The sequence below is a fragment of the Malus sylvestris genome, chromosome 2 (assembly GCF_916048215.2).
Source record: "Malus sylvestris chromosome 2, drMalSylv7.2, whole genome shotgun sequence".
Classification (NCBI taxonomy): domain Eukaryota; kingdom Viridiplantae; phylum Streptophyta; class Magnoliopsida; order Rosales; family Rosaceae; genus Malus; species Malus sylvestris.
In genome coordinates this window covers 15,085,658-15,104,852 of record NC_062261.1, presented here as the reverse complement: position 1 = coordinate 15,104,852, position 19,195 = coordinate 15,085,658, and the positions used below count along the sequence as shown (strand labels likewise).

The 19,195-nt window shown below is 35.8% G+C and overlaps 1 protein-coding gene across 1 annotated transcript; it reads right to left on the bottom strand.

Moving 5' to 3' along the window:
• Positions 1-11,532: 11,532 nt before the first annotated feature.
• Positions 11,533-14,845, bottom strand: LOC126604396 (probable indole-3-acetic acid-amido synthetase GH3.1). The gene is made up of 3 exons (XM_050271638.1): positions 14,472-14,845; positions 14,279-14,380; positions 11,533-13,114 (listed from the first exon to the last, which is right to left on the bottom strand). Exons 1-3 carry the CDS (start codon positions 14,789-14,791, stop codon positions 11,737-11,739), a joined length of 1,800 nt encoding a protein of 599 aa, XP_050127595.1. The 5' UTR covers positions 14,792-14,845; the 3' UTR covers positions 11,533-11,736.
• Positions 14,846-19,195: the final 4,350 nt, after the last annotated feature.

Genomic DNA, 19,195 nt, shown 5'->3' with positions numbered 1-19,195 from the left:
TTACAACATAAAGATAAAATCCCATAGAAAAAGCTTAATTAAATAAATGGGCAATTCGTGTTGTAGGTGAAATGGAAAGATACAACAGTTTGTTATTTTTAAACAAAATGGGCAATTCGTGTTGTAGGTTAAAATCCCAAGAAAATTTCATCTACAACCATTCGTGCATAAAATCCCAAAAATTAAATTAATTTTAGTTTTAATCGGGTTTATTTATGAACAAAATTACCACATAAAAGGAAATAGAAAGAGAGAAACAAAGTGAACCCAATAAGAAAAGATGAATTGGAGTGCAAAGCTACAAAAGAGAGAAAGGGGATCAGCACTGGGGTTCAAAAACGAGAATGAAGAAACGGGCGATTGGAGAATAGAAGAGGGCCAAAGCTTACCAATTACCATTATCGTCGTCGGCAAGCAAGAGTGGGTTTGGAGAGTGTTTTAGAACACTCAAGAGTGCAGCACCCTCAATTCTTTCTTGTTCTACAGAGAGTGTGTCTGAACAAGAGAGAGAGACTAAATGATGTTATCTGGGATTTCATGTTTTTTTTTCTTTTTCTAACACTTGGAAATGGTTTGGGCAGTCAGCAGGAAAAAGTGAATAAAAGGGCGCCTTACTTGAAAATTCTAGAAAATTATAGCGGGAATTCAATTTTCCTCCCTAAAAATTTTATTTAGTGAGAAAAATAAAAAAATTCCTCTCTTATATTTTGGTGGGAAGGAAAAATAATTTCCACTAAACCTACAGCGAGATAAGAAATTTTCCTCACTAGCATTATGTACAACAACAAAAATATTTCCTTGCAAAAAGAACTTTTTTTCTCGTTATTTCTTTAACATGTGTGGAGATCAAACTGAACCCAATTTTTGCGAGAACTCGAAATTTTCCTCGCTAAAATGTACTCAACAGCAAGAACAATTTGTTTCTCGCTGGAAACATTTCTTGCTAAAGGAGCAATTTGTTGTAGTGCTTGTTTTTCCCTCCCTTTTCTCCCTAGTTCTCCTGCTACCCCTTATTTTGGTGTAAGGAGGCTAAACTCTAAAACCTACATCGTGTCTTCTTCCCAAGGCGCGACTTTCCTAGGTCAGTTTTCCACAAGCATTGCTTTTGGTAGCGCACCTCATGGCCTTCACGCGTTGAACTTCTGCATGAGTTGGGAAGGGAAAATCATCATTTAATGCTTGTTCTGATGGGCTTTCACATGAACATAGAGCTAGAATCTGGTTTAGACTTAACTGAGCTAGTTAGCTTGCTAAGAAAAGAGGTAAACTAGAATGGTTCTCTCTCAATGCTTGCCCACATGGACTTCAAAGGTTATGGGCTTGGATCTTTTGGCCCCCAAGTAGCCCAAAGTCTTCCATAATCTTGACTCCACACAATAAACTTATGTAACCATCCACATCACAATTCACTTGACAAACCCCGAGCATGTGACTTGAGCTTATTTTAGCCTGACAAATAGGCATGGGAATAGCGTGATTTATAAATATCCGGTCTAATTACCGTAGCATGTCATGTTCATAAATATAGTTCTTCCTCGATCTTGTGTTTTTACATGTATTTGGTCATGAATAGAGACTTGTATAACAATTGGGTTTCAAGGCTTGGTTGGGCTTGCTCATGACATTTTTGGGCCTCAACAATCATCTATGCAAAATTTTATTGAAATTGGAAGACGTCTAGTTATTTAAATGCGACCTAATAAATAGATAAACACAATGTTGTCGATAAACTATGAAATGTTTATAATAATAATTGAAGGACCAAACTATTTTCAATTTGAGCGAAGTTGCAAAAATGATCTATGAATGAGAACCTAAAAATAAACAGTTCAAATCATTAGATTACTCTATAGAGTGTGTTCAAGACAATAGTTAGCCCCGCATATATAACACTGCATTCATATCATGATAACTAATCCCTCACAAATTCTTCTCCTGGCAAAAGTGAAAAAGGAGATGAAGGGGTTGATCTTTTGGTAAAACAAATTATAGACTAGCTGGCTAAAAACATGTAAAACGAATGAAAGTTTGAAGATCTTATCAAAGTGGCAAAAATACTCACCACCTAAAAAGTTTCACATAAATAAAACTATCACTTAGATTATATCCCTATAGAACACATTTCAGGTTCAAACCCTAAAGACAAGCAGTATAAATGTTCGTCACTAATGTGTCGCCACACACTCACACATTGCTTTTTACCAAAGTTTGTCTTGTCTGGAAGACATTTCACTCTTTTTTTGACATAGATATCACTTTCGGCATATTTTTTCCTTCTGCGCCAAAGCTTAGTGACCTCTCCAGTTCTGTGTGATCGCACTTTAGTGTCGATCCATGCAGTGTTCTTTTCTTTCTCTTTTCTAAGAGAAAAAAGTTATCATCACAGTCGACAGAATAGAACCCTCATGAGAAAAGAGGGCCTAAAAAAATTTAAAAAAATACAAACAATAAAGGTTGCAGTGCTCTTTTAACACTGATCATGAACTATAAGAAAAGCGTCAAATTATATTAAAGGTACATCATGCATGCAGCTTTAGCACCTGCAGCTGTCTGTGCAATATATCCAGTTGTTTTCTGCTATCTGCCTTCTAGAAATAGATTTCAGTCTCGATCGATTATACATTAATCAAAATCTTTACGTAGGGGCGTAACATTCTAAAATAGCAAGGCACTGCACAATTCTTGTATATTAGATAACGGTAGTAGGAAAGGGAAGTTTTTGATGTTTCTGGGTTGCATTTGTGAGGATGTGAAATAATGTCTCATATCGGAAATTTACTGAACCTTTATAAGAAATTCAGACTCTTCATAATAATAACTGATTTTATGGTGAAATATCGATTTTTCCTTGAACGTTTTGTGTGAACTGAGTATTTCAGTGGATAAAAAAAATTAATAAGATTAAAAGCTCATTTTTTAGAGCACATATTTTAGAGCAGGGCAACAGGACCGGTCCAATGATTTAGGTGGCCCTGACCAAATTTATAATGACTGCCTTTTTTTTTTTATACAAAATAGAAAATCCAAAAAAATATGCAAATAAAAGAGATTTTTAATAGTTAAAATCATGTTTCATCTATGATTCAAAATTTAAATAAATACAAGTCACTTAAAACTACATTTTAGTAATATTTTGTTCCACTTATAATAAGTGAGATTATTATATTCAATTTCAACGGATGATGGTTTTGATATCAAATTCTTATAAATAAAAAATCATTCTATGACGATTTTGACCAAATCTGCAACTCTATGGTGTAAATTATATAGTCATATTTTAAAAAAGATACGTACACTTACATAAAATGCTTCATTTTTGCAAATTAAAACTCCTCTAGAATCTAAATGATTATTTTGTTTAAGAAAAAATAAAGATTGGATATGTAGAATATAAAGAAAAGGGGAGTCCCACTCTCCTTAGCTCTACAGTCTAATGGTGTTGATTCACAAAATCCGGTGGATCTTGAACCAACGTAAATCCGACAGTAAATCATACAAACGCACAAGAACACAAAGATATATCGTAGGTCATCTCAAGTTGGGCTACATCCACACTGATGTTGATATATGTTGATGAAGGTTACAGTATGCATGGAGGCTATAGAGGCTTAGTGTTTGCTCTCTGTATTATTCTCTACCTCTCTGTCTGTTTTTTTCCCCTTAGTGACGGTGAGGAGGATCCCTTTTATAGAATAAGGGTTTCCTCCTCTTACATAAATCATGGGCTCAGTAATGAAGCCCAAATATCGAGGCCCAATATATGGTACAACAGGAGTCCCCCAAGTCTTCAGTCAAGAGAGTCTTTTGGTTGGAGACTTCAAATCCAATCCATGTGCGGGACGAAGTGACTAGATGTCGTCCAGAACTAGTACTCCATATGAGACGGTGCTTAACGTCAAGCAATACTCAGCTAGAGATAGCACACGTTGCGAGGCTGCTTGGCTAGAGGCAATGCTCTCGGCGAGCCGGTTGTTCGGCTGGAGACGATTGTCATTGCGAGGTGGCTCGGCTTGTGGCATTCTTCATCGTGAGTATGTACTCGACGTCAGCATGAGATAATTATGAGTTAATTCTCGACATGACTCGAATCCGCTTGTTTGGTTTTTGAGTTGGGGACATCCGTAGGGTTCGTGAGTTGGGTCCACAAGTTGGGTCCGTGAGTCAGGGTTCGAGCTTAAGGGCGTCCAAGCACATAGGTGTCTAAATGAGCGAGTGTCCGAGCAAGTGAGTATCCAGTCAGACAAGAGATCACCGTTTGGACTAAATCTTTATCACCATAAGCATATGGCTAAGTGATCCATAGGCTGATCAATAGTGTTGGTAAGCTTCTTTAATCAGCAACAATGTTGATCAATAGAGCTAGTTGCTCAATAATTCCTGACAATAAATGATCATATAAGTATGAACGCATAATGAATAAATCAAATTGACAAAGTTTGTCAAGGCAAAATATTGTACTATGTGCCTACTACAAGTAAATAATTTATTCAGTTGTGTGGTAAATCACATGTTGTATAAGTGACATAGTTAAAGGCAATCACATGACACTAGGCAGCATGTTAAGGTTACACAAATAAATGCCTATTTAACATGTGTGATGCGACTAGGATTAATGAAATCCGAGTTATGGATTTGGGAAGTACTCTCAGCATAATAATCTTAACGTGATGGATGTAGGGATAATACACACACACACACACACACATATATTTATATATATACATGCATAACTATACATATATATACGTGCATAACCTTGTATTATGTATTGTGCCCTAACATTCAAATAATGAAAATAAATGGTTTGATCAAGAGCATGTGATTTTTTCCTGGACTTGCCGTACTTACTTCCAAGGTATATCTGTCGGAACATCTCTGAGTCTCCCATACCTTCGTGTTTCTTTAGAACTTGTTGCCCCTTCCCCAAATTGGTAGCCGGCCTGAGACATAGGAGGGGACCGAGTCTTTCAAGAACCTTTGGGTCATTAATCTTTGAGCTTACATGGATGAGATTGTCTCGATGTTGCTTTAGGAAGTCTCGACAATCACGAAAGATGGCTTTCGATCCTTCCACTCCTTCTGTAAGGAGGTGTCTTCCTCCACTCCTCCTGCTTCGGGTCGAAGCAGCTGGGTTGAGAAAAGTCTCATGTTGGTCGCCATTTCGATGAGTAGCTCGCTTCTCAACAAGAATACCCATGTCGAGGGCAAATGACCCTCCGTGTTGGGGGGCACCCAGTTAATGGTTGACTTCCACAGGGATGATAAGCTCGTGTGTTTTAGTATATCTAGCCTCTTAGAGCATCTCGAATACCTTCTCATACTGCTCTTGGAGGATCTCATTCTTCATCGCTATCTTGTTGTTATGAGCCTCTAGCTCATCGACTTTAGCCTGAAGAGCAAACTTCTTTTGTTCTTTCTTTCGTTGCTTCGCACCAGGTGTGAAGGTGGGTGTCATTCTACGTGTTGTGGCTTCCTTCGCTCCCCATGTTGAAGAGGGATGCCTAGTCAAAAGAAAGTGTCCGAATGGTGGAAACCAGCTTAACAAAGCTGAAGAGAGTAGGAATAAGTGCATTTCCCACAGACAGCGCCAAATGTTGATGCACAAAATCCAGTGGATCTTGAACCAACGTAAATCCGACCATGAATCGTACAAACGCATAAGAACACAAATATATATCGTGGTTCACCTCAAGTTGGGCTACATCCACACTGATGTCGATAAATGTTGATGAAGGTTATAGTATGCATGGAGGCTATAGAGGCTTAGTGTTTGCTATCTGTCTGTTTTTTTTTCCCCTTAGTGAAGGTGAGGAGGATCCCTTTTATAGAATAAGGGTTTCCTCCTCTTACATAAATCATGGGCTCAGTAATGAAGCCCAAACATCGAGGCCCAATATATGGTACAACAAATGGTATTTATCTTCACTTGTAAGTGAGGGGTCTTAGATTCGATTCTCGTCAAAGACGATTTGAACCACAATATTGCTAGCCTATTGTGAGGCTTTTGTTTGGCTTTTAGCTTTTAGCCCACCCATTTAGCATGGGTTGGGTTTGGTGGGGGGGGGGGAATAAAACCTAAAAAATAGCATTTAGCCCAGGGTTGGGTTTGGTCTTAGTATAGATAATATCGTTTGTTCAAAAAAAAAGGGGGGGGGGAAGGCCAACGCCATGTTGAATGAATATTCATTCTCATCTTTGTGTCCGGAGCTGACAAATCTAAAAACCAGACCATTCAAGAGAACAACAAGTCTGGGTCGTTCATGGGCTTGGTTTTGTGTGAGGTGGGCAGTGTGAGTGGCTAATGAGAGCGCAAGATTTAAATTGAGTGATCCAAATTTCCATATCCATCAACTCCAAACAAAGAGATTTGGAAGGGATCTCAATTTCAATTTAATAAGCGTGGCTGATGACCCCTTGGTCTGGTTAGTTAAAAAGGAAAATTAATGAAAATGATTTGAAAACTTTGAGTTTTAACGATAAGGACAAAATAAAGAGTAAAGTGAATAGTACCAAGATTAACTTTTTAGTAAAAAAATGTGATTTTCATTAAAGTAAATATTACCGGGAACTTTTCGTTAAAATTCTAAATTTAAAAAGCTAGATTTACTATGTTGACTACGCAGTCGATCGACAACTTTTTTTTTCTTTTATTCCAGTGCAAGAGGAACACATTAATTACTGTCATAACCTCTTTATTGTTATTGACATGTTCAGTAAGTTACAGGACTCTGTCGAGTGTGGTCAGGTTTTTGAAGTCGAGTTTGGATACAATTTCGAACTATTTGTTTGAACTAACCCCAAAAATTCATAGAGACCACATGATAATGAAATGAAGTCGATGTTTTAAAATCGGTTGGCCGTAGTTTGAAGAGTAATCTAACTTTTTATGAGTTTGTACGAAGGTTTTTTAATTTTTGGATAAAATTTACACTCTCAACATGTCTCGTCATGTATGACATCATTTAACCCTAATGGAATATAAGTTGTTGAGCTCAATACGTGAATAACCTGTTCTGTTCAATGGGTAATAGGGGAAAATCTTCCGACTTATGCAAGTCCTTACAAATGAGAGACAAATTAACATTCACATTCTCACATATAGTCTTTTGTGATAATACAAATAAGAGCTTATGAAAACTGTTAAACCATTATATCAATCGCATTTAGAGAAAGAGCGGGAGGGTGCAATATATGTTGCTGATTATTAATGATGTAGAAATTACTAACTAAAAGTAATATATAGCCGATGAATATTCGTTGTTAAATAATGATAAAAGTTAAGTACATAAATCTGAAATCTAGACAAATGAGAGGCTGCCATGGACCGTCACAAAGTCACAAAGGCCACCCACCATAATCCACCCGCTAAAGGCTTGTGATTTGCTTCCAAACAAGTACTTAAAATTCTAAAAGGATACCTGTTATACGTATAGTTTTATTTTTTGTTATATCCTCCGAAAATCCATCTCAATTTCACTTTAAAACTTTGCCACCTAATTCCTAAAAATTTAAATTTTGCACCACTTTGCATAAATTCTGTTTACTAAATTTGTTGGCATGGCATAAATATTGATTATGTGGCAGATGAGAATTCATTATTTAAAAAAAAAACTTAGAAAATGAAAAAAGAACTATAAAAAATACCCCATCTCCTCCCGGTGCCTTCTTCCCCTCTCCCCGTCCTTCCATCTCCCCCCTCGCCTATCTCCACCTCCCTTGCCATCTCCATCTCCATCTCCATCTGCTCCATTCCAAGTAACACCCAATTATTTTTGTGCAATTAACTATGTCATCATGTCACAAATAAGAACCCCAATTACTCTAAACCTATGAAAGTAATTGAAATTGAGGTCTGCCATAATTTCTTCCAAAACTAAAGCTGATTTCTTCTAAACAATGTAAAACCCAGATTGAAATTTCCCAAATTCTTTTGAACTTTCATATTATGAGCCTACAAAGCACAAATTAGAACTTTTAAATGATTTTTCTTATTTTTTGTTTTAATCTATGTGGCACCATTTGATTAGATATGTAGGCTTGTATTTACACTAGTAGAAAAACATGTTTGCGCGACGACAACTTGCGCGACAGAGCCAATTTTGTCGCGCAAAGTATGTTTGCGCGACGCATGTTATTTATTCGTCGCGCAAACCCTAGCGTCATTGCCTTGGCACAACGGCTAGCGCGCGACGAAGATTGCGTCGTGCAAACCCTTGCGCAACGATTTTTGACTTTGCGCGACGAATGTACGTACGTCGCGCAAAGTGTTTGTTTTACTAGTGTTACCAGGAGGATCCTCAAAGGATCCTCTTTGTGAGGATCTGGGGATCCTCCAATCATATACGTTCATCGTACATCGTACAGTCAGAAATCATTGTAAAATTTTTTATTTAAAATTAAATATAAACAATACCTGACAAAAACTGATCATACAATTTATGATGAACGGATGTGATTGGAGGATTCCCGGAATCCTTTTGGGAACCTCATAAAGAGGATCTGGCGATCCTCACTCTCGTATTTGTACCATATCAGTAAGAAGTGGACCCACTTATGCCACCTAAGCAAACTTAACAAATATTAAACGGGACTTAATAGAATCCAAACAAAGTGGTACAAAAATCAAGTTTTAGGGAGGTAAGTGGTAAAATTTTAATTAAAAAAAAAAGAGATTGAAATAAAACTTCAGTGAGCTTGGCAAAATTAGTCATGCATATATGGAAGAGTAGCAACAATTTATATCCCACAAGAGAGATAAGGTTTTTTATCTTGGGACTCACGAAGTGTAAACCTAATTTTCAACCGTGTCTAGCAAACACGTGCAGTACCAGCATCCATGCGCATGATGCCGACGGGAAGGCTTGCATGGTCTTGGTGTGTGGTTTGGGGATGGTCCTACATGAATTGTTATAGGAGGAGACTCATTGCATTAAACTCAGGCCATGGGCAGATCCTAGTAGGATACATTACACTTGGGAATCATTGTGGGTGGGATAATGACATAATGCTAGAAAGATTAAATTTTTAAACTAAATTTGCAAATCAAATGATGTGTCACTTATAGAAAATAAATACGTTAATCAACGTTTAAATAACAATTCAATCATCAACAACCACATAATTTAGTTTTAAAAAACTTAGTTTAAAAATTTGGTATGATTTTTGAGATAGGCTTAAACTTATCTTTGCAGCAGAGTCGTCTACACACGTCGTTGAATGGTGTGCGAATAGAATGGTTAGATTATCTTGTGCAAATTCTTTTTGAGTAGTTCGAGATATCCCATAATCTTATTCAGGACGCTTTTATTGAAGATTATTGTAACGGCGTCAAATTTTATGCCCTCTCCATAGATTAAGAATTTAAGATTCACAATTAGTATAGACAGATTAAATATAATATGATAAATATAAAAGCAAAAGACTGAGAGGTATTTCAGTTTCCTTCTAGTCTGGCTTCCACACTAGCAACGGGTTTCGAACCCGAGACATCAAGTTTTTAGTTTTAAGAAAGCCTTTTAATCTATACTTTACTATTGGGCCACCAGCTCGTGATTAAAGCAAAAAAAATGATTAAGCTTCACAAGTATTTATGAACCCTTGCGTAAAGACACAAAATTTTAAGTTTTAATTGTTTGGTTGATGCCTACAGATTGCTTTCAAAAAAATTAAAATTAGTGAACAGAAAGTAATATTTTTTTAAAACTTTAAGATATATTATATAAATAAAACTTATATTAATACTAACTACGTCACACTAAAAAATTTCTCCATAGTCATCCCAGCCACCGTTTTAATAAGAGTACGATCGAGCTCATCATCGATCTTGTCGAAGAGCAAATGGATTAATTAAGCAAAACCACATGTTCTTCGTGTCGTTGGATAAATCATGACAACAACATAATAAATTTGTCCATCTGACGAAGAGATATGATAACGTTTCTCTCAAAGATTTTTGGATTCTAAATTAAGAAACAAACAAATTTGATAATTGAAGTAGTCGATCGATCTCCCATGCTCGTACTTGCAACAAGTCAGTTTAAACCTTATCCTGTTTCTCTTTGAGATCTTGCAACTATGCAGCAATCAGCATGCGTAAACCAATCAACCTCTTCTCAATAAGCCTATGGAACTCCAAAATATACAATAATAGAACAACATTAACAAAATATGGTGCACGTTACAAGGCAATATTAATTTTTTTTAACAGGAAAATGGCGTTCCAAATGGAGTAATTAATTGAGTAGGCAAACTTTGCCTACTCCAGAGTAGGTAATATTGACCGCTTCTACATGTGTAGGCTAAACTTTGCCTACTCCTTAGGATAAAAGTAAATATTAAAGGTGAAAAACAATAATAAAATAAAATTTTGCCCACTTTGTTTGCCTATTCTATTGGAGTGACACATTTTTTAATAAAATAATTGAGCATGCAATTTGTCATGTCAACCATTATAGTACAATTTTAGTTATTATATTTGTCTACACCATGAAAGGTGTTCTTAATCAGTATATAATCACAAGACTGTCACTAATTTCAAATAATCGCCCCCACCTTTAATTAGCATATCCATATACGTAAGAGTGCTCGTGATATGCTTCCAAACAGAAAGAAACCTAGGCTAGCTAGTTGTTAACCACTCATGATTAACTTATATAGATACCATAATACCCACCCAATTATCAAAATTACCTAGTTATAACATGACCAACACAGAGGGAGGAATCTCTTCAACAACAACAAAAACACAGAGGGAGGAATAGTTAGCACGTAACTAAATCGTAACTTCCATATATTTATATTTTTAGTTTGTACCCACTTTTAATTTGCAACATTTTTTTTTTTTAATTTTTAGTATTTTCTTTTTTAGTTTTATTTTGTACCTATGTATTAATTTCTTTTAGCGCCTATATTTTTAAAAATTCATTTGTATTCATAATTTTTAATCTTTTATCTGTACCCTAATTTATTTTTAATGTACCCATTCTTCTTTATTAATGTACCACTTTGTTATATGTGAAATGTACCAATTTTTTTAACACTATGGATACATTCTTTTGCCATTTATTATTTCTTATTTTTACATAGTTTTTATCCATTTATTCAATCAAAATGTTTGAATTTTTTTATTGTAACCGTTTCTAATAGTATTATAATGAGGGATTTTAAATTTATAGGATTATAAATCTCATAAAATATTAAACAATTAATGTTAAAACTATAAAAATATAAATATTAATAGTAATATAATGAGGTGTACAAAGTCAAGGAACATTGATCAAACTTTAAATAATATTAAGGTTTTAATTAAAGAATGTTAAGGATTAGGGACCGCATCCAAAATATCCCAATAAACAATATTATATTTTATACACATGAAACATCAAATGCATTTTTACAAATTTTGACAGCAGCATGAGAGAGCGAGCGAGGTACTGCACTTTTGCAGCGTCTTTTTCCCTCGGCTTTAAGAAAGCTGATCGGTCCAAAGCAAAGCACAGGCGAGACAAACAAACAAACATATCTACAGCTAGCTAGCGAGGATCATGCTCAACTTTAAGATTACTTCAACTTATTGCAGACACAAGAACGACTTCAATTCAAAACAAAAGTAAAACAAATAAAAGACACTTTTAAAAGCTGTGGCTAGCTAGGATTATATGCTCAACAAAGGAAAATAAAAGCTATAGCCACCACAACAATTTTTTTTCTTCCATTTGTTCTCATGTAGTGTTCAGCTTAATGACGTCGTTCTGGAGTCCACTGCGGTGCACTTGGGCTAAAATGCACCGAAACGACCCTGGAGTCGAGAAGTTCCATGATGGGGGAGAAATTCACACACCTTGGTGCCTTGTACTGATTGATAGACGCACCTCTAGAGATTGCATAGTCCATAAGCTCCTCAAATGTGCCATTTTTCACCACCCTTATCTCAAGTGGTCCAATTGAGTTGTCTGCCACCCTGCCTTGTCTGTACACCGAGTTCAACGACTCCTCCATGGCCAAACAACACTTGTCGAGAACCTCGTGACTTGGGGAATTATTCGCCGGGTCCTTCACCAACAATTCCCAGTAAATCACATAATGCCCGGGGATTGTCTTGGTGTCTGCATAGCTCGTGTACTCAACTACGGTCGTGTTGAATTCTCGCAACAACACTGAGGCATTGTCAATAGCCTTCTGCAGCTCAGCCTCATCCGTCTTGTCGGAGTCAATGCTCAACAAGACGTTCTTCCTCCTCACAAATCTAAACTGCGGTGCAGCATTGTGGAAACCGGTGACCTCGAGAATATCTCCCACCCGGTAACGACACAGTCCAGCGTAGGTTGTTATGACAAGCTCGTACTTCTTCCCAACTTCGACATCAGCAAGGTCGACAAGGCGGGGAGGGGAGTGTTTGGTCAGCGAAGGAGCGGAAGGGTCGTGCGGGATGAACTCAAAGTACGCCATGTTAGGCATAATTGTGTAAGATACCTCGGACGGCTTGCACATTGGCTTGAGGTTGAGTCCGAAATAACATTCGGACGATGCATACATAGTACACGCCATCGGCAAGCCATTGCTGTAGTATTCAAGCAACGGAATGTACTGTGCCATTGCACCGGTGACAATCACGTCGAGATACTTTGTGTTAGGCCAAACCCTTGTGATTATGCCTGCCCAATTCTCCTCACAACACTCCTTTGTGATGAAATCTGCTAGCTCGGGATCCGGTTTCAATATACCGGACATTGTCTTGCGGAGTGAAGGGTCGGTGATTTTAGGGTTTAGGGTTCCGTTGCGTATGTCAAGGGACAGTTGTTGCCAGTTGAGCTGGAGGAACCGAATCGCTCTGAGTAGGCCGGAGGCAAACACTGCACCTACTCGGAGGACTTGTTGGCGCATGATGAGGCCGCAGACCATTTGGGTGTACATACTTTGGAATGAGTCGGCGCAAAGAATGGCCTCGTTCGGGCTGGTTAAGACATTGTAAGGGTCATATGGCCTGGTTTTGAAGTGCTCACTCTTGTAGTAGCTTGTCAGCACCGGACGTGCCACCAGCCCTCCCGGCGTCTTGGTCTCCGCCTTGATGAACAAGAAGTAGAGCCCCTTTCCCTTATCGAGGTCCGGCACGTAACTGTCACATAAAATTCGATTTTCATCAAATATTAGTACATCACTTTAATTTAACGGACAAAAGATATATATACAATTGCTTTAGTGAAAAATAAAAGCATTCCCATTTATGATTCTTAATTAGAGTGACACCGGAGGAGATCCTGGGCTCAATTTTTATTTACAATCAACATATATAAATAACTCATTAAAAAAAAAACACACACACACACACACACACACATATATATATATAAAGGAGTTTTTCAATTTTAATCATCAGAAAATATTATTATTTAATAAAAACTTGGAGTTATATTACAAATTGAATATATCCCTTTGACTAAATATCTGTCGTCATTAGAACTAAAATTTATATTTTCTTTTTACTAATAATTAGTTTTTTTTTATTCTCAAAATGCCCTTAAATGCTCCACAAAATTTAGCCATTGATTTATGTTTGACTTTCTCCCATAATAAATGTACCTGAATGAACATACAAAAAAATTAATTAAAACTTGGGAGTTATATTACAAATTGAATATGGCCCTTTGACTAAATATATTTGTCGTCATTAAAACTAAAACTTACATTTTCTTATTACTAATAATTAATTTACTTTTTATTCTCAAAATGCCCTAAATGTTATATTTTCTTATTACTAATAATTAATTTACTTTTTATTCTCAAAATGCCCTAAATGCTCCACAAATTTTAGCCATTAATTTATGTTTGACTGAAAAAAAAAGGAAAGAAAATGCAAAGACAAACTTGAACTCATCATGTAGAGCACATAGACAAAGTCAAAGTGAATATGCATTAATTGTATCTAATTATCGGTATGGAAGTATAGGTATGCAAATAGTAGTATTGGTATGAGATAGGCATAGGTACAGAAGTATCGGTATGGATGCATAGGTACGAAAGTATTGACATGAAAGCATATAGGTATAGAAGTATTGCTATGGAAGCATAAGTATGCAAGTATCACTATGGAGGTATAGGTACAAAATTATCGATATAGAAACATAGGTACAGAAGTATCATAAATATAAATATAGGTACGGAAGAATAAGTATGGCATTTAAATTTTAATCTTAGTTAAGTATTAATCTAAAAGTATTCTCCAAAAATTATAATGAAGTTTTCTACAAATAAAAATAGTGAAGGAGTAAAGGAAATTTACAGGTTCATCACTGGCTGAAGCAAGCTGTATAGTAGTGTACGACGGTCCAACTCTTCATGGATTGTAGGCATCAATTTTCTTTCACCAGCTGAAGTCCCAGAACTGCAAGAAAATTTACAATATAATTTATTTTTAACACAATAAATATAACAGTAAGTTTATAAATAAAGTTTAGCCTTTTTAATATATATACCTAGTGAGAAACTCAGAGATGGGATGAGAGCTCAAGATGGGAGAACGGTCGCCGTTAGCAATACGTTGGATCTCCGGGAGGAGATCCTCGTATGTAACAACTGGGACTTTCGACTTGAACGAGTCCCGGTCGGTGGCACCGCCAAGCCCGAACCGTTTGAGGTATTCGGTCTCGGCGTTACGCCTCAGAATCTCGCTCAGAACCCTCTCCTGCACCGAGTCCGTGTTCCTGGTCGTCTCCTCTATGAACTGAAGCGCCTTGGCGTCCTTCTCTGTCGCCGGTGGGCCCAGCGGGGAGGATGTCACTGTATCAATGGCCATGATTGACTTGAACTGGCAATGTTGCTGAAAGCTTGATTACTGAAATGAGGGAGATATGATCTAGGTTATGGTGTTGGGACCTGATGGAGGAGGGGTGTTTTTATAGGGGAGGTCGTGCTTGGTTGATTTCTTGGTGCCACGTACGATTCCACGTCATCCAGGCCACGCGAACAGGCGGACCAGTTGTTTCTTGGACGGACGCTGACGGATCCTAATTGGTCAGAGCGGACATAGGAAATATTTTTGTCTCAGAGAGTGTTGAGTCAATAGGGGACATGTGGGCCCACTACACATCGAATATGTAATACAGCCCGACAGGTAGGGCCCATGGAGTTACCAGTCAGCAAAAGGTTTTGTCTGGGCCTATGGTCAGCCGGACCACGCGGCCTTTTTCGAGTGAGGTTGTTTACTTCTCAGAAAACTATAGCCGCCGGCTAAGAGAGACTGCGTGAGAGAGAGGAACCAGGCGGCCCAAGCTATGCAAATTGTTGTTGGAGAAAGGGGGAGAGAGAGAAAGAAAACTAATGCCGAAGGCTTTGAGTAATAAGACCTATAAATTTATCGTTGATTTTTAATGATATCATTGGCTAAATTGTAGGAAAGGTTAAATTATAATATAAATTTAGTTTTGGTCTTTGAACTCTACCAATAGTTGTTTTTGTCCTGGAATTATGCTCCGTGTTGCACTTGTGATCCTTTCGTTAACTTCATCAATTTTTCTGTTAAGTTAAGGAATAATTTGGGTATTTTGGGAACATTTTTTCTCACCACCATAAACTATGGTGTATGCTCACCATACACTTAATTAATTGACACGTGTCATTTCACTTAATCTTGGTTAATTTTTTTCAAAATTGAAAAACTAACATTTAATGTGAAAGTTAACTAGAGTTAAGTGAAATGAAATGTGTCATTTGATTATGTGTATAGTGAGCATACACCATGGTTTATGGTGGTGAGCAAAAATGCTCTCGGGTATTTTATCTAAAGATGAACAAAAAATCAATTAAAACTAAGATCGTTTAATCATTCTTTAAGGAATTCCGACGTATTTTTAGGAGGAGTTCCTCCTCAATCCTTGAGGAGCCAAGTCTTTCTCATTGACAAATATTTTTTTTTTTTTTTTTTATGAAATTCTTATTTTATTGCTCAACTTAACAAAAAAATTGACGAGATTAACAAAAAAGACTAGTAATAAGTTACATAATTCAAGGACACGAGAAACTATAAGTAAAATTCAGGGACAAAAACTAAACTCGTGATATAGAACATGGACCTTTGTAACAGTTAGCTTATATTATTAATAAGGAATTATTATTAACATTTCAAAATGGAAAATGTTAGGTGAACCATCTTTTTTATTATGGTCTAAAAAGATGGTATATGTGACAACCTGTGTGACAACGCGTCCTTAATTTTACGTTTTTATTAATTTTAAAAGCATGAATTTAAGAAAATGCCCTAGAGGCAAGGACTTTATTGTGACAACCCGTTCCTATTTTTTTTTTTTTTTTCTGATTTATGATTGATTGCTTGTCTTTTAATTTGGTTGGTCCTTTAATCCTTGTTGAAGGCTGATTGGGCCTCATCCTACAAAGTGTGAATTCAAATAATTTGTAATCTAAAATATGAAGAACCAAATTCAAACGTCTGTAACTATATCGTTATAATCCGGACTCGCAAATAGCTTTCGTCTATGCGTTCGTACCATCAAGAACCATGCAAATACGCCAAAAGAATAAGTCATATACGTTCCTCTACACGATGGTCAACGGAAGTCAAAGTCCTTGCCTGTAGGGCATTTTCTTAAATTCAAGCTTTTAAAATTAATAAAAACGTAAAATTAGGGACGGGTTGTCACAGTATCTCTAGCATCACCCTTCGAAAATAGATCATCATGCATGCTAAATTTATAAAATAATATTTTTGAGTGCAAATAACACCTTATTAACGCTTATTTAGAAGTTTTTTTTAAAATTAACTAAAAGTGGTTTCAGATCACCAAAAACTCCAATCATGTTTAGTAGAAAAAGTTAAATACTTTTGGGTTAAAAAAAGGTACTTAAATTTCTTTCTAGAAGAAACATATGCTATATGTTTTTTTTTTCAAAAAACACTTCAAGTACTCTTTGGAATTGCTTCTTTAAAATTTCACGTGCTTCTAATAAAAATGCTTCTGATTTGGTTATTTTTTTTTAAGAAGCATTTTCAGAACACCCATAATATCATAAATGTTTGATTAAGGTCCAATTTGGTATTGTTCTTTTTCATCAAACACTACTTCACTTTAAAGTTAAGCAGTAAAAAAATGTTTGGTAAAAATAAAATATACTATTTATTTTAAAATCAACGACCTCTAGACAACAGGTTTTAAACGTAGCTTAGCTTTAATAAAAAGTGGAGTTGAGCCTTTAAAATATTTTCAATTCTTGTAATAAGCTCATTAGTATTAAACAATGACATTATTTATCCTTGTAAACACTACATTTATACTGTTTTTCATACTCAGAACACTGTTAAGAATACAATTTATTAAACGCTCAACTGCTTTATTATGCAACTGATTATTCTTAAAACACAATATAAGCAATTTATTAAAAACGTACAAGGATCCCAAACTGGCCCTAAAATAATGATGGGTGGGGGAGGAAAACGTACTATGGGGGGCAGCAAAGCAATCACGTGAACATGACCTTAATGATTTTTATTTTTTTATTTGGTTAGGAGTGTTTTGGTTTCTACTTGTTGTATGGATGTCTTGCTAGCTAATTAGGCTTTGTGGTAAGATTTTTAATACGGTTAATATGGGATAGGTGACAACTCTTGTGCATTTTTGCACATCATGACAGTTGCATTATAACATCATTGTTTTCTTCGCTATCTTCTCGGAATGATTAGGTTAAATCTTTTGAATAATTAATCGCATTAGATTAGATTAATCAGTTTATTTTAATTGTAAATTTTTTAAAGGGTTAAAAAGGCTGGCATCATGACATGAAGTACATGCTTGTATACTAAATCATCTCAACTTCAACTGAACTATTTGAATACCACTATTATGATTATATTTAAGTATTATTAATTTTTAAATTTGGGAATTGTTATTAGCACTCCAAAAATCTTATTTTACACTCTAAACTTTCTATATAAAGAAAGAAAAATACACTTGTGAAGTGTGTAGAATAATATTTTTGGAGTGCCAATAACACTTCCCTTAAATTTAACAATATAACATTTTAGACGTGTGTAAAAAAAAAACATGATTCAATTAAAATAATGTATGTAATTCGATCTATACACTGGATCAGTAAGAAATCATCAATTCATATACAAGGGAGGAAACCACGACTAAACTAGTTTAATCTACATGCAGGAGTGTTCTGTGTAGGCATGTGTACGGTACATCGTCGGGCTTTTCAGCCGGCTATACACTTATAATAGTGGTATCTAAAATTGCATATACACACACACACACTTTTGACACGTATTTTAATATTTATTTTGTAGAGCTTACTCCGTAATTTATTTTAATGATCTGAACTGTTATATGAGTTAGAATTTGGAGACACCTTCTTGACACATATTTTGACACATGTTTTTGTGGGGTGCATTCCAAAATGTATTTAACAATCCAACCGTCTATCTTATGTCTTCTCTCAAATGTCATCATTACCAAAAATCATCCAAATACGAAGCAATATGACTATTGGATTATATTTAATATTTCTTTGTATAACCGTATTCGTCCTTTTTTTTACCACAAATGAACGTCTTAGTAAGTTGAAATTGTATAATTTTTTACAAAAATAATCTATGAATAATAAATTGAAATATAAATAGTTTGGATCTTTAAAAAAAGTTACAAAATAGGAGCCACAAAATGTGTATCAAAATTTTGTGTCTTCCGGATCCACATTGCAATGAGAGAATTAAGAAAACATTTGTTAAGTAAATACTGGGAAGATCTTTGTACGTATACTATATGGAATTGGCTTGAAAGGTCATGTCACTGTTCGTGGACACCATATATATGCTTACACTGAAAGAGCAATGAGAACAGAAGAAGATAAATGTGACACACAATTATGTCGGAAATAAAGATAGCCCAATCTGAGGCAAGAGGAATAGACAACTTGAATTTGTTTATTTGTAGGTTAAAAGAAATATATGTGTTCTGAAAGGTGTTTGGGCTAGACCTATCCCTGGCACAACTCTCCTGGGTCTTGCTTGTCGGGCAAGGTTTTGCTACTTGATGTACTGCAATATAAGTTTGTTATTAGTTTGAATGATGCCACAATCAAAACTAATATGAGTCTGAGCATGTCACCGTTATCTTTGTATAACATATTGTTCTTTTTTTGTTATTAAATGTATTGATTGTTAGGGTATGAGTATGATTCATAC

Excerpts from the sequence above, each read along its gene's own strand:
- LOC126604396 (XM_050271638.1), bottom strand. The coding sequence starts at position 14,791 with ATGGCCATTGATACAGTGACATCCTCCCCGCTGGGCCCACCGGCGACA. Across the intron at positions 14,381-14,471 it reads ATCTCTGAGTTTCTCACTAG|TTCTGGGACTTCAGCTGGTG; the intron begins GTATATATATTA and ends ATTTTCTTGCAG. Across the intron at positions 13,115-14,278 it reads CTTCAGCCAGTGATGAACCT|TTACGTGCCGGACCTCGATA; the intron begins GTAAATTTCCTT and ends TTTATGTGACAG.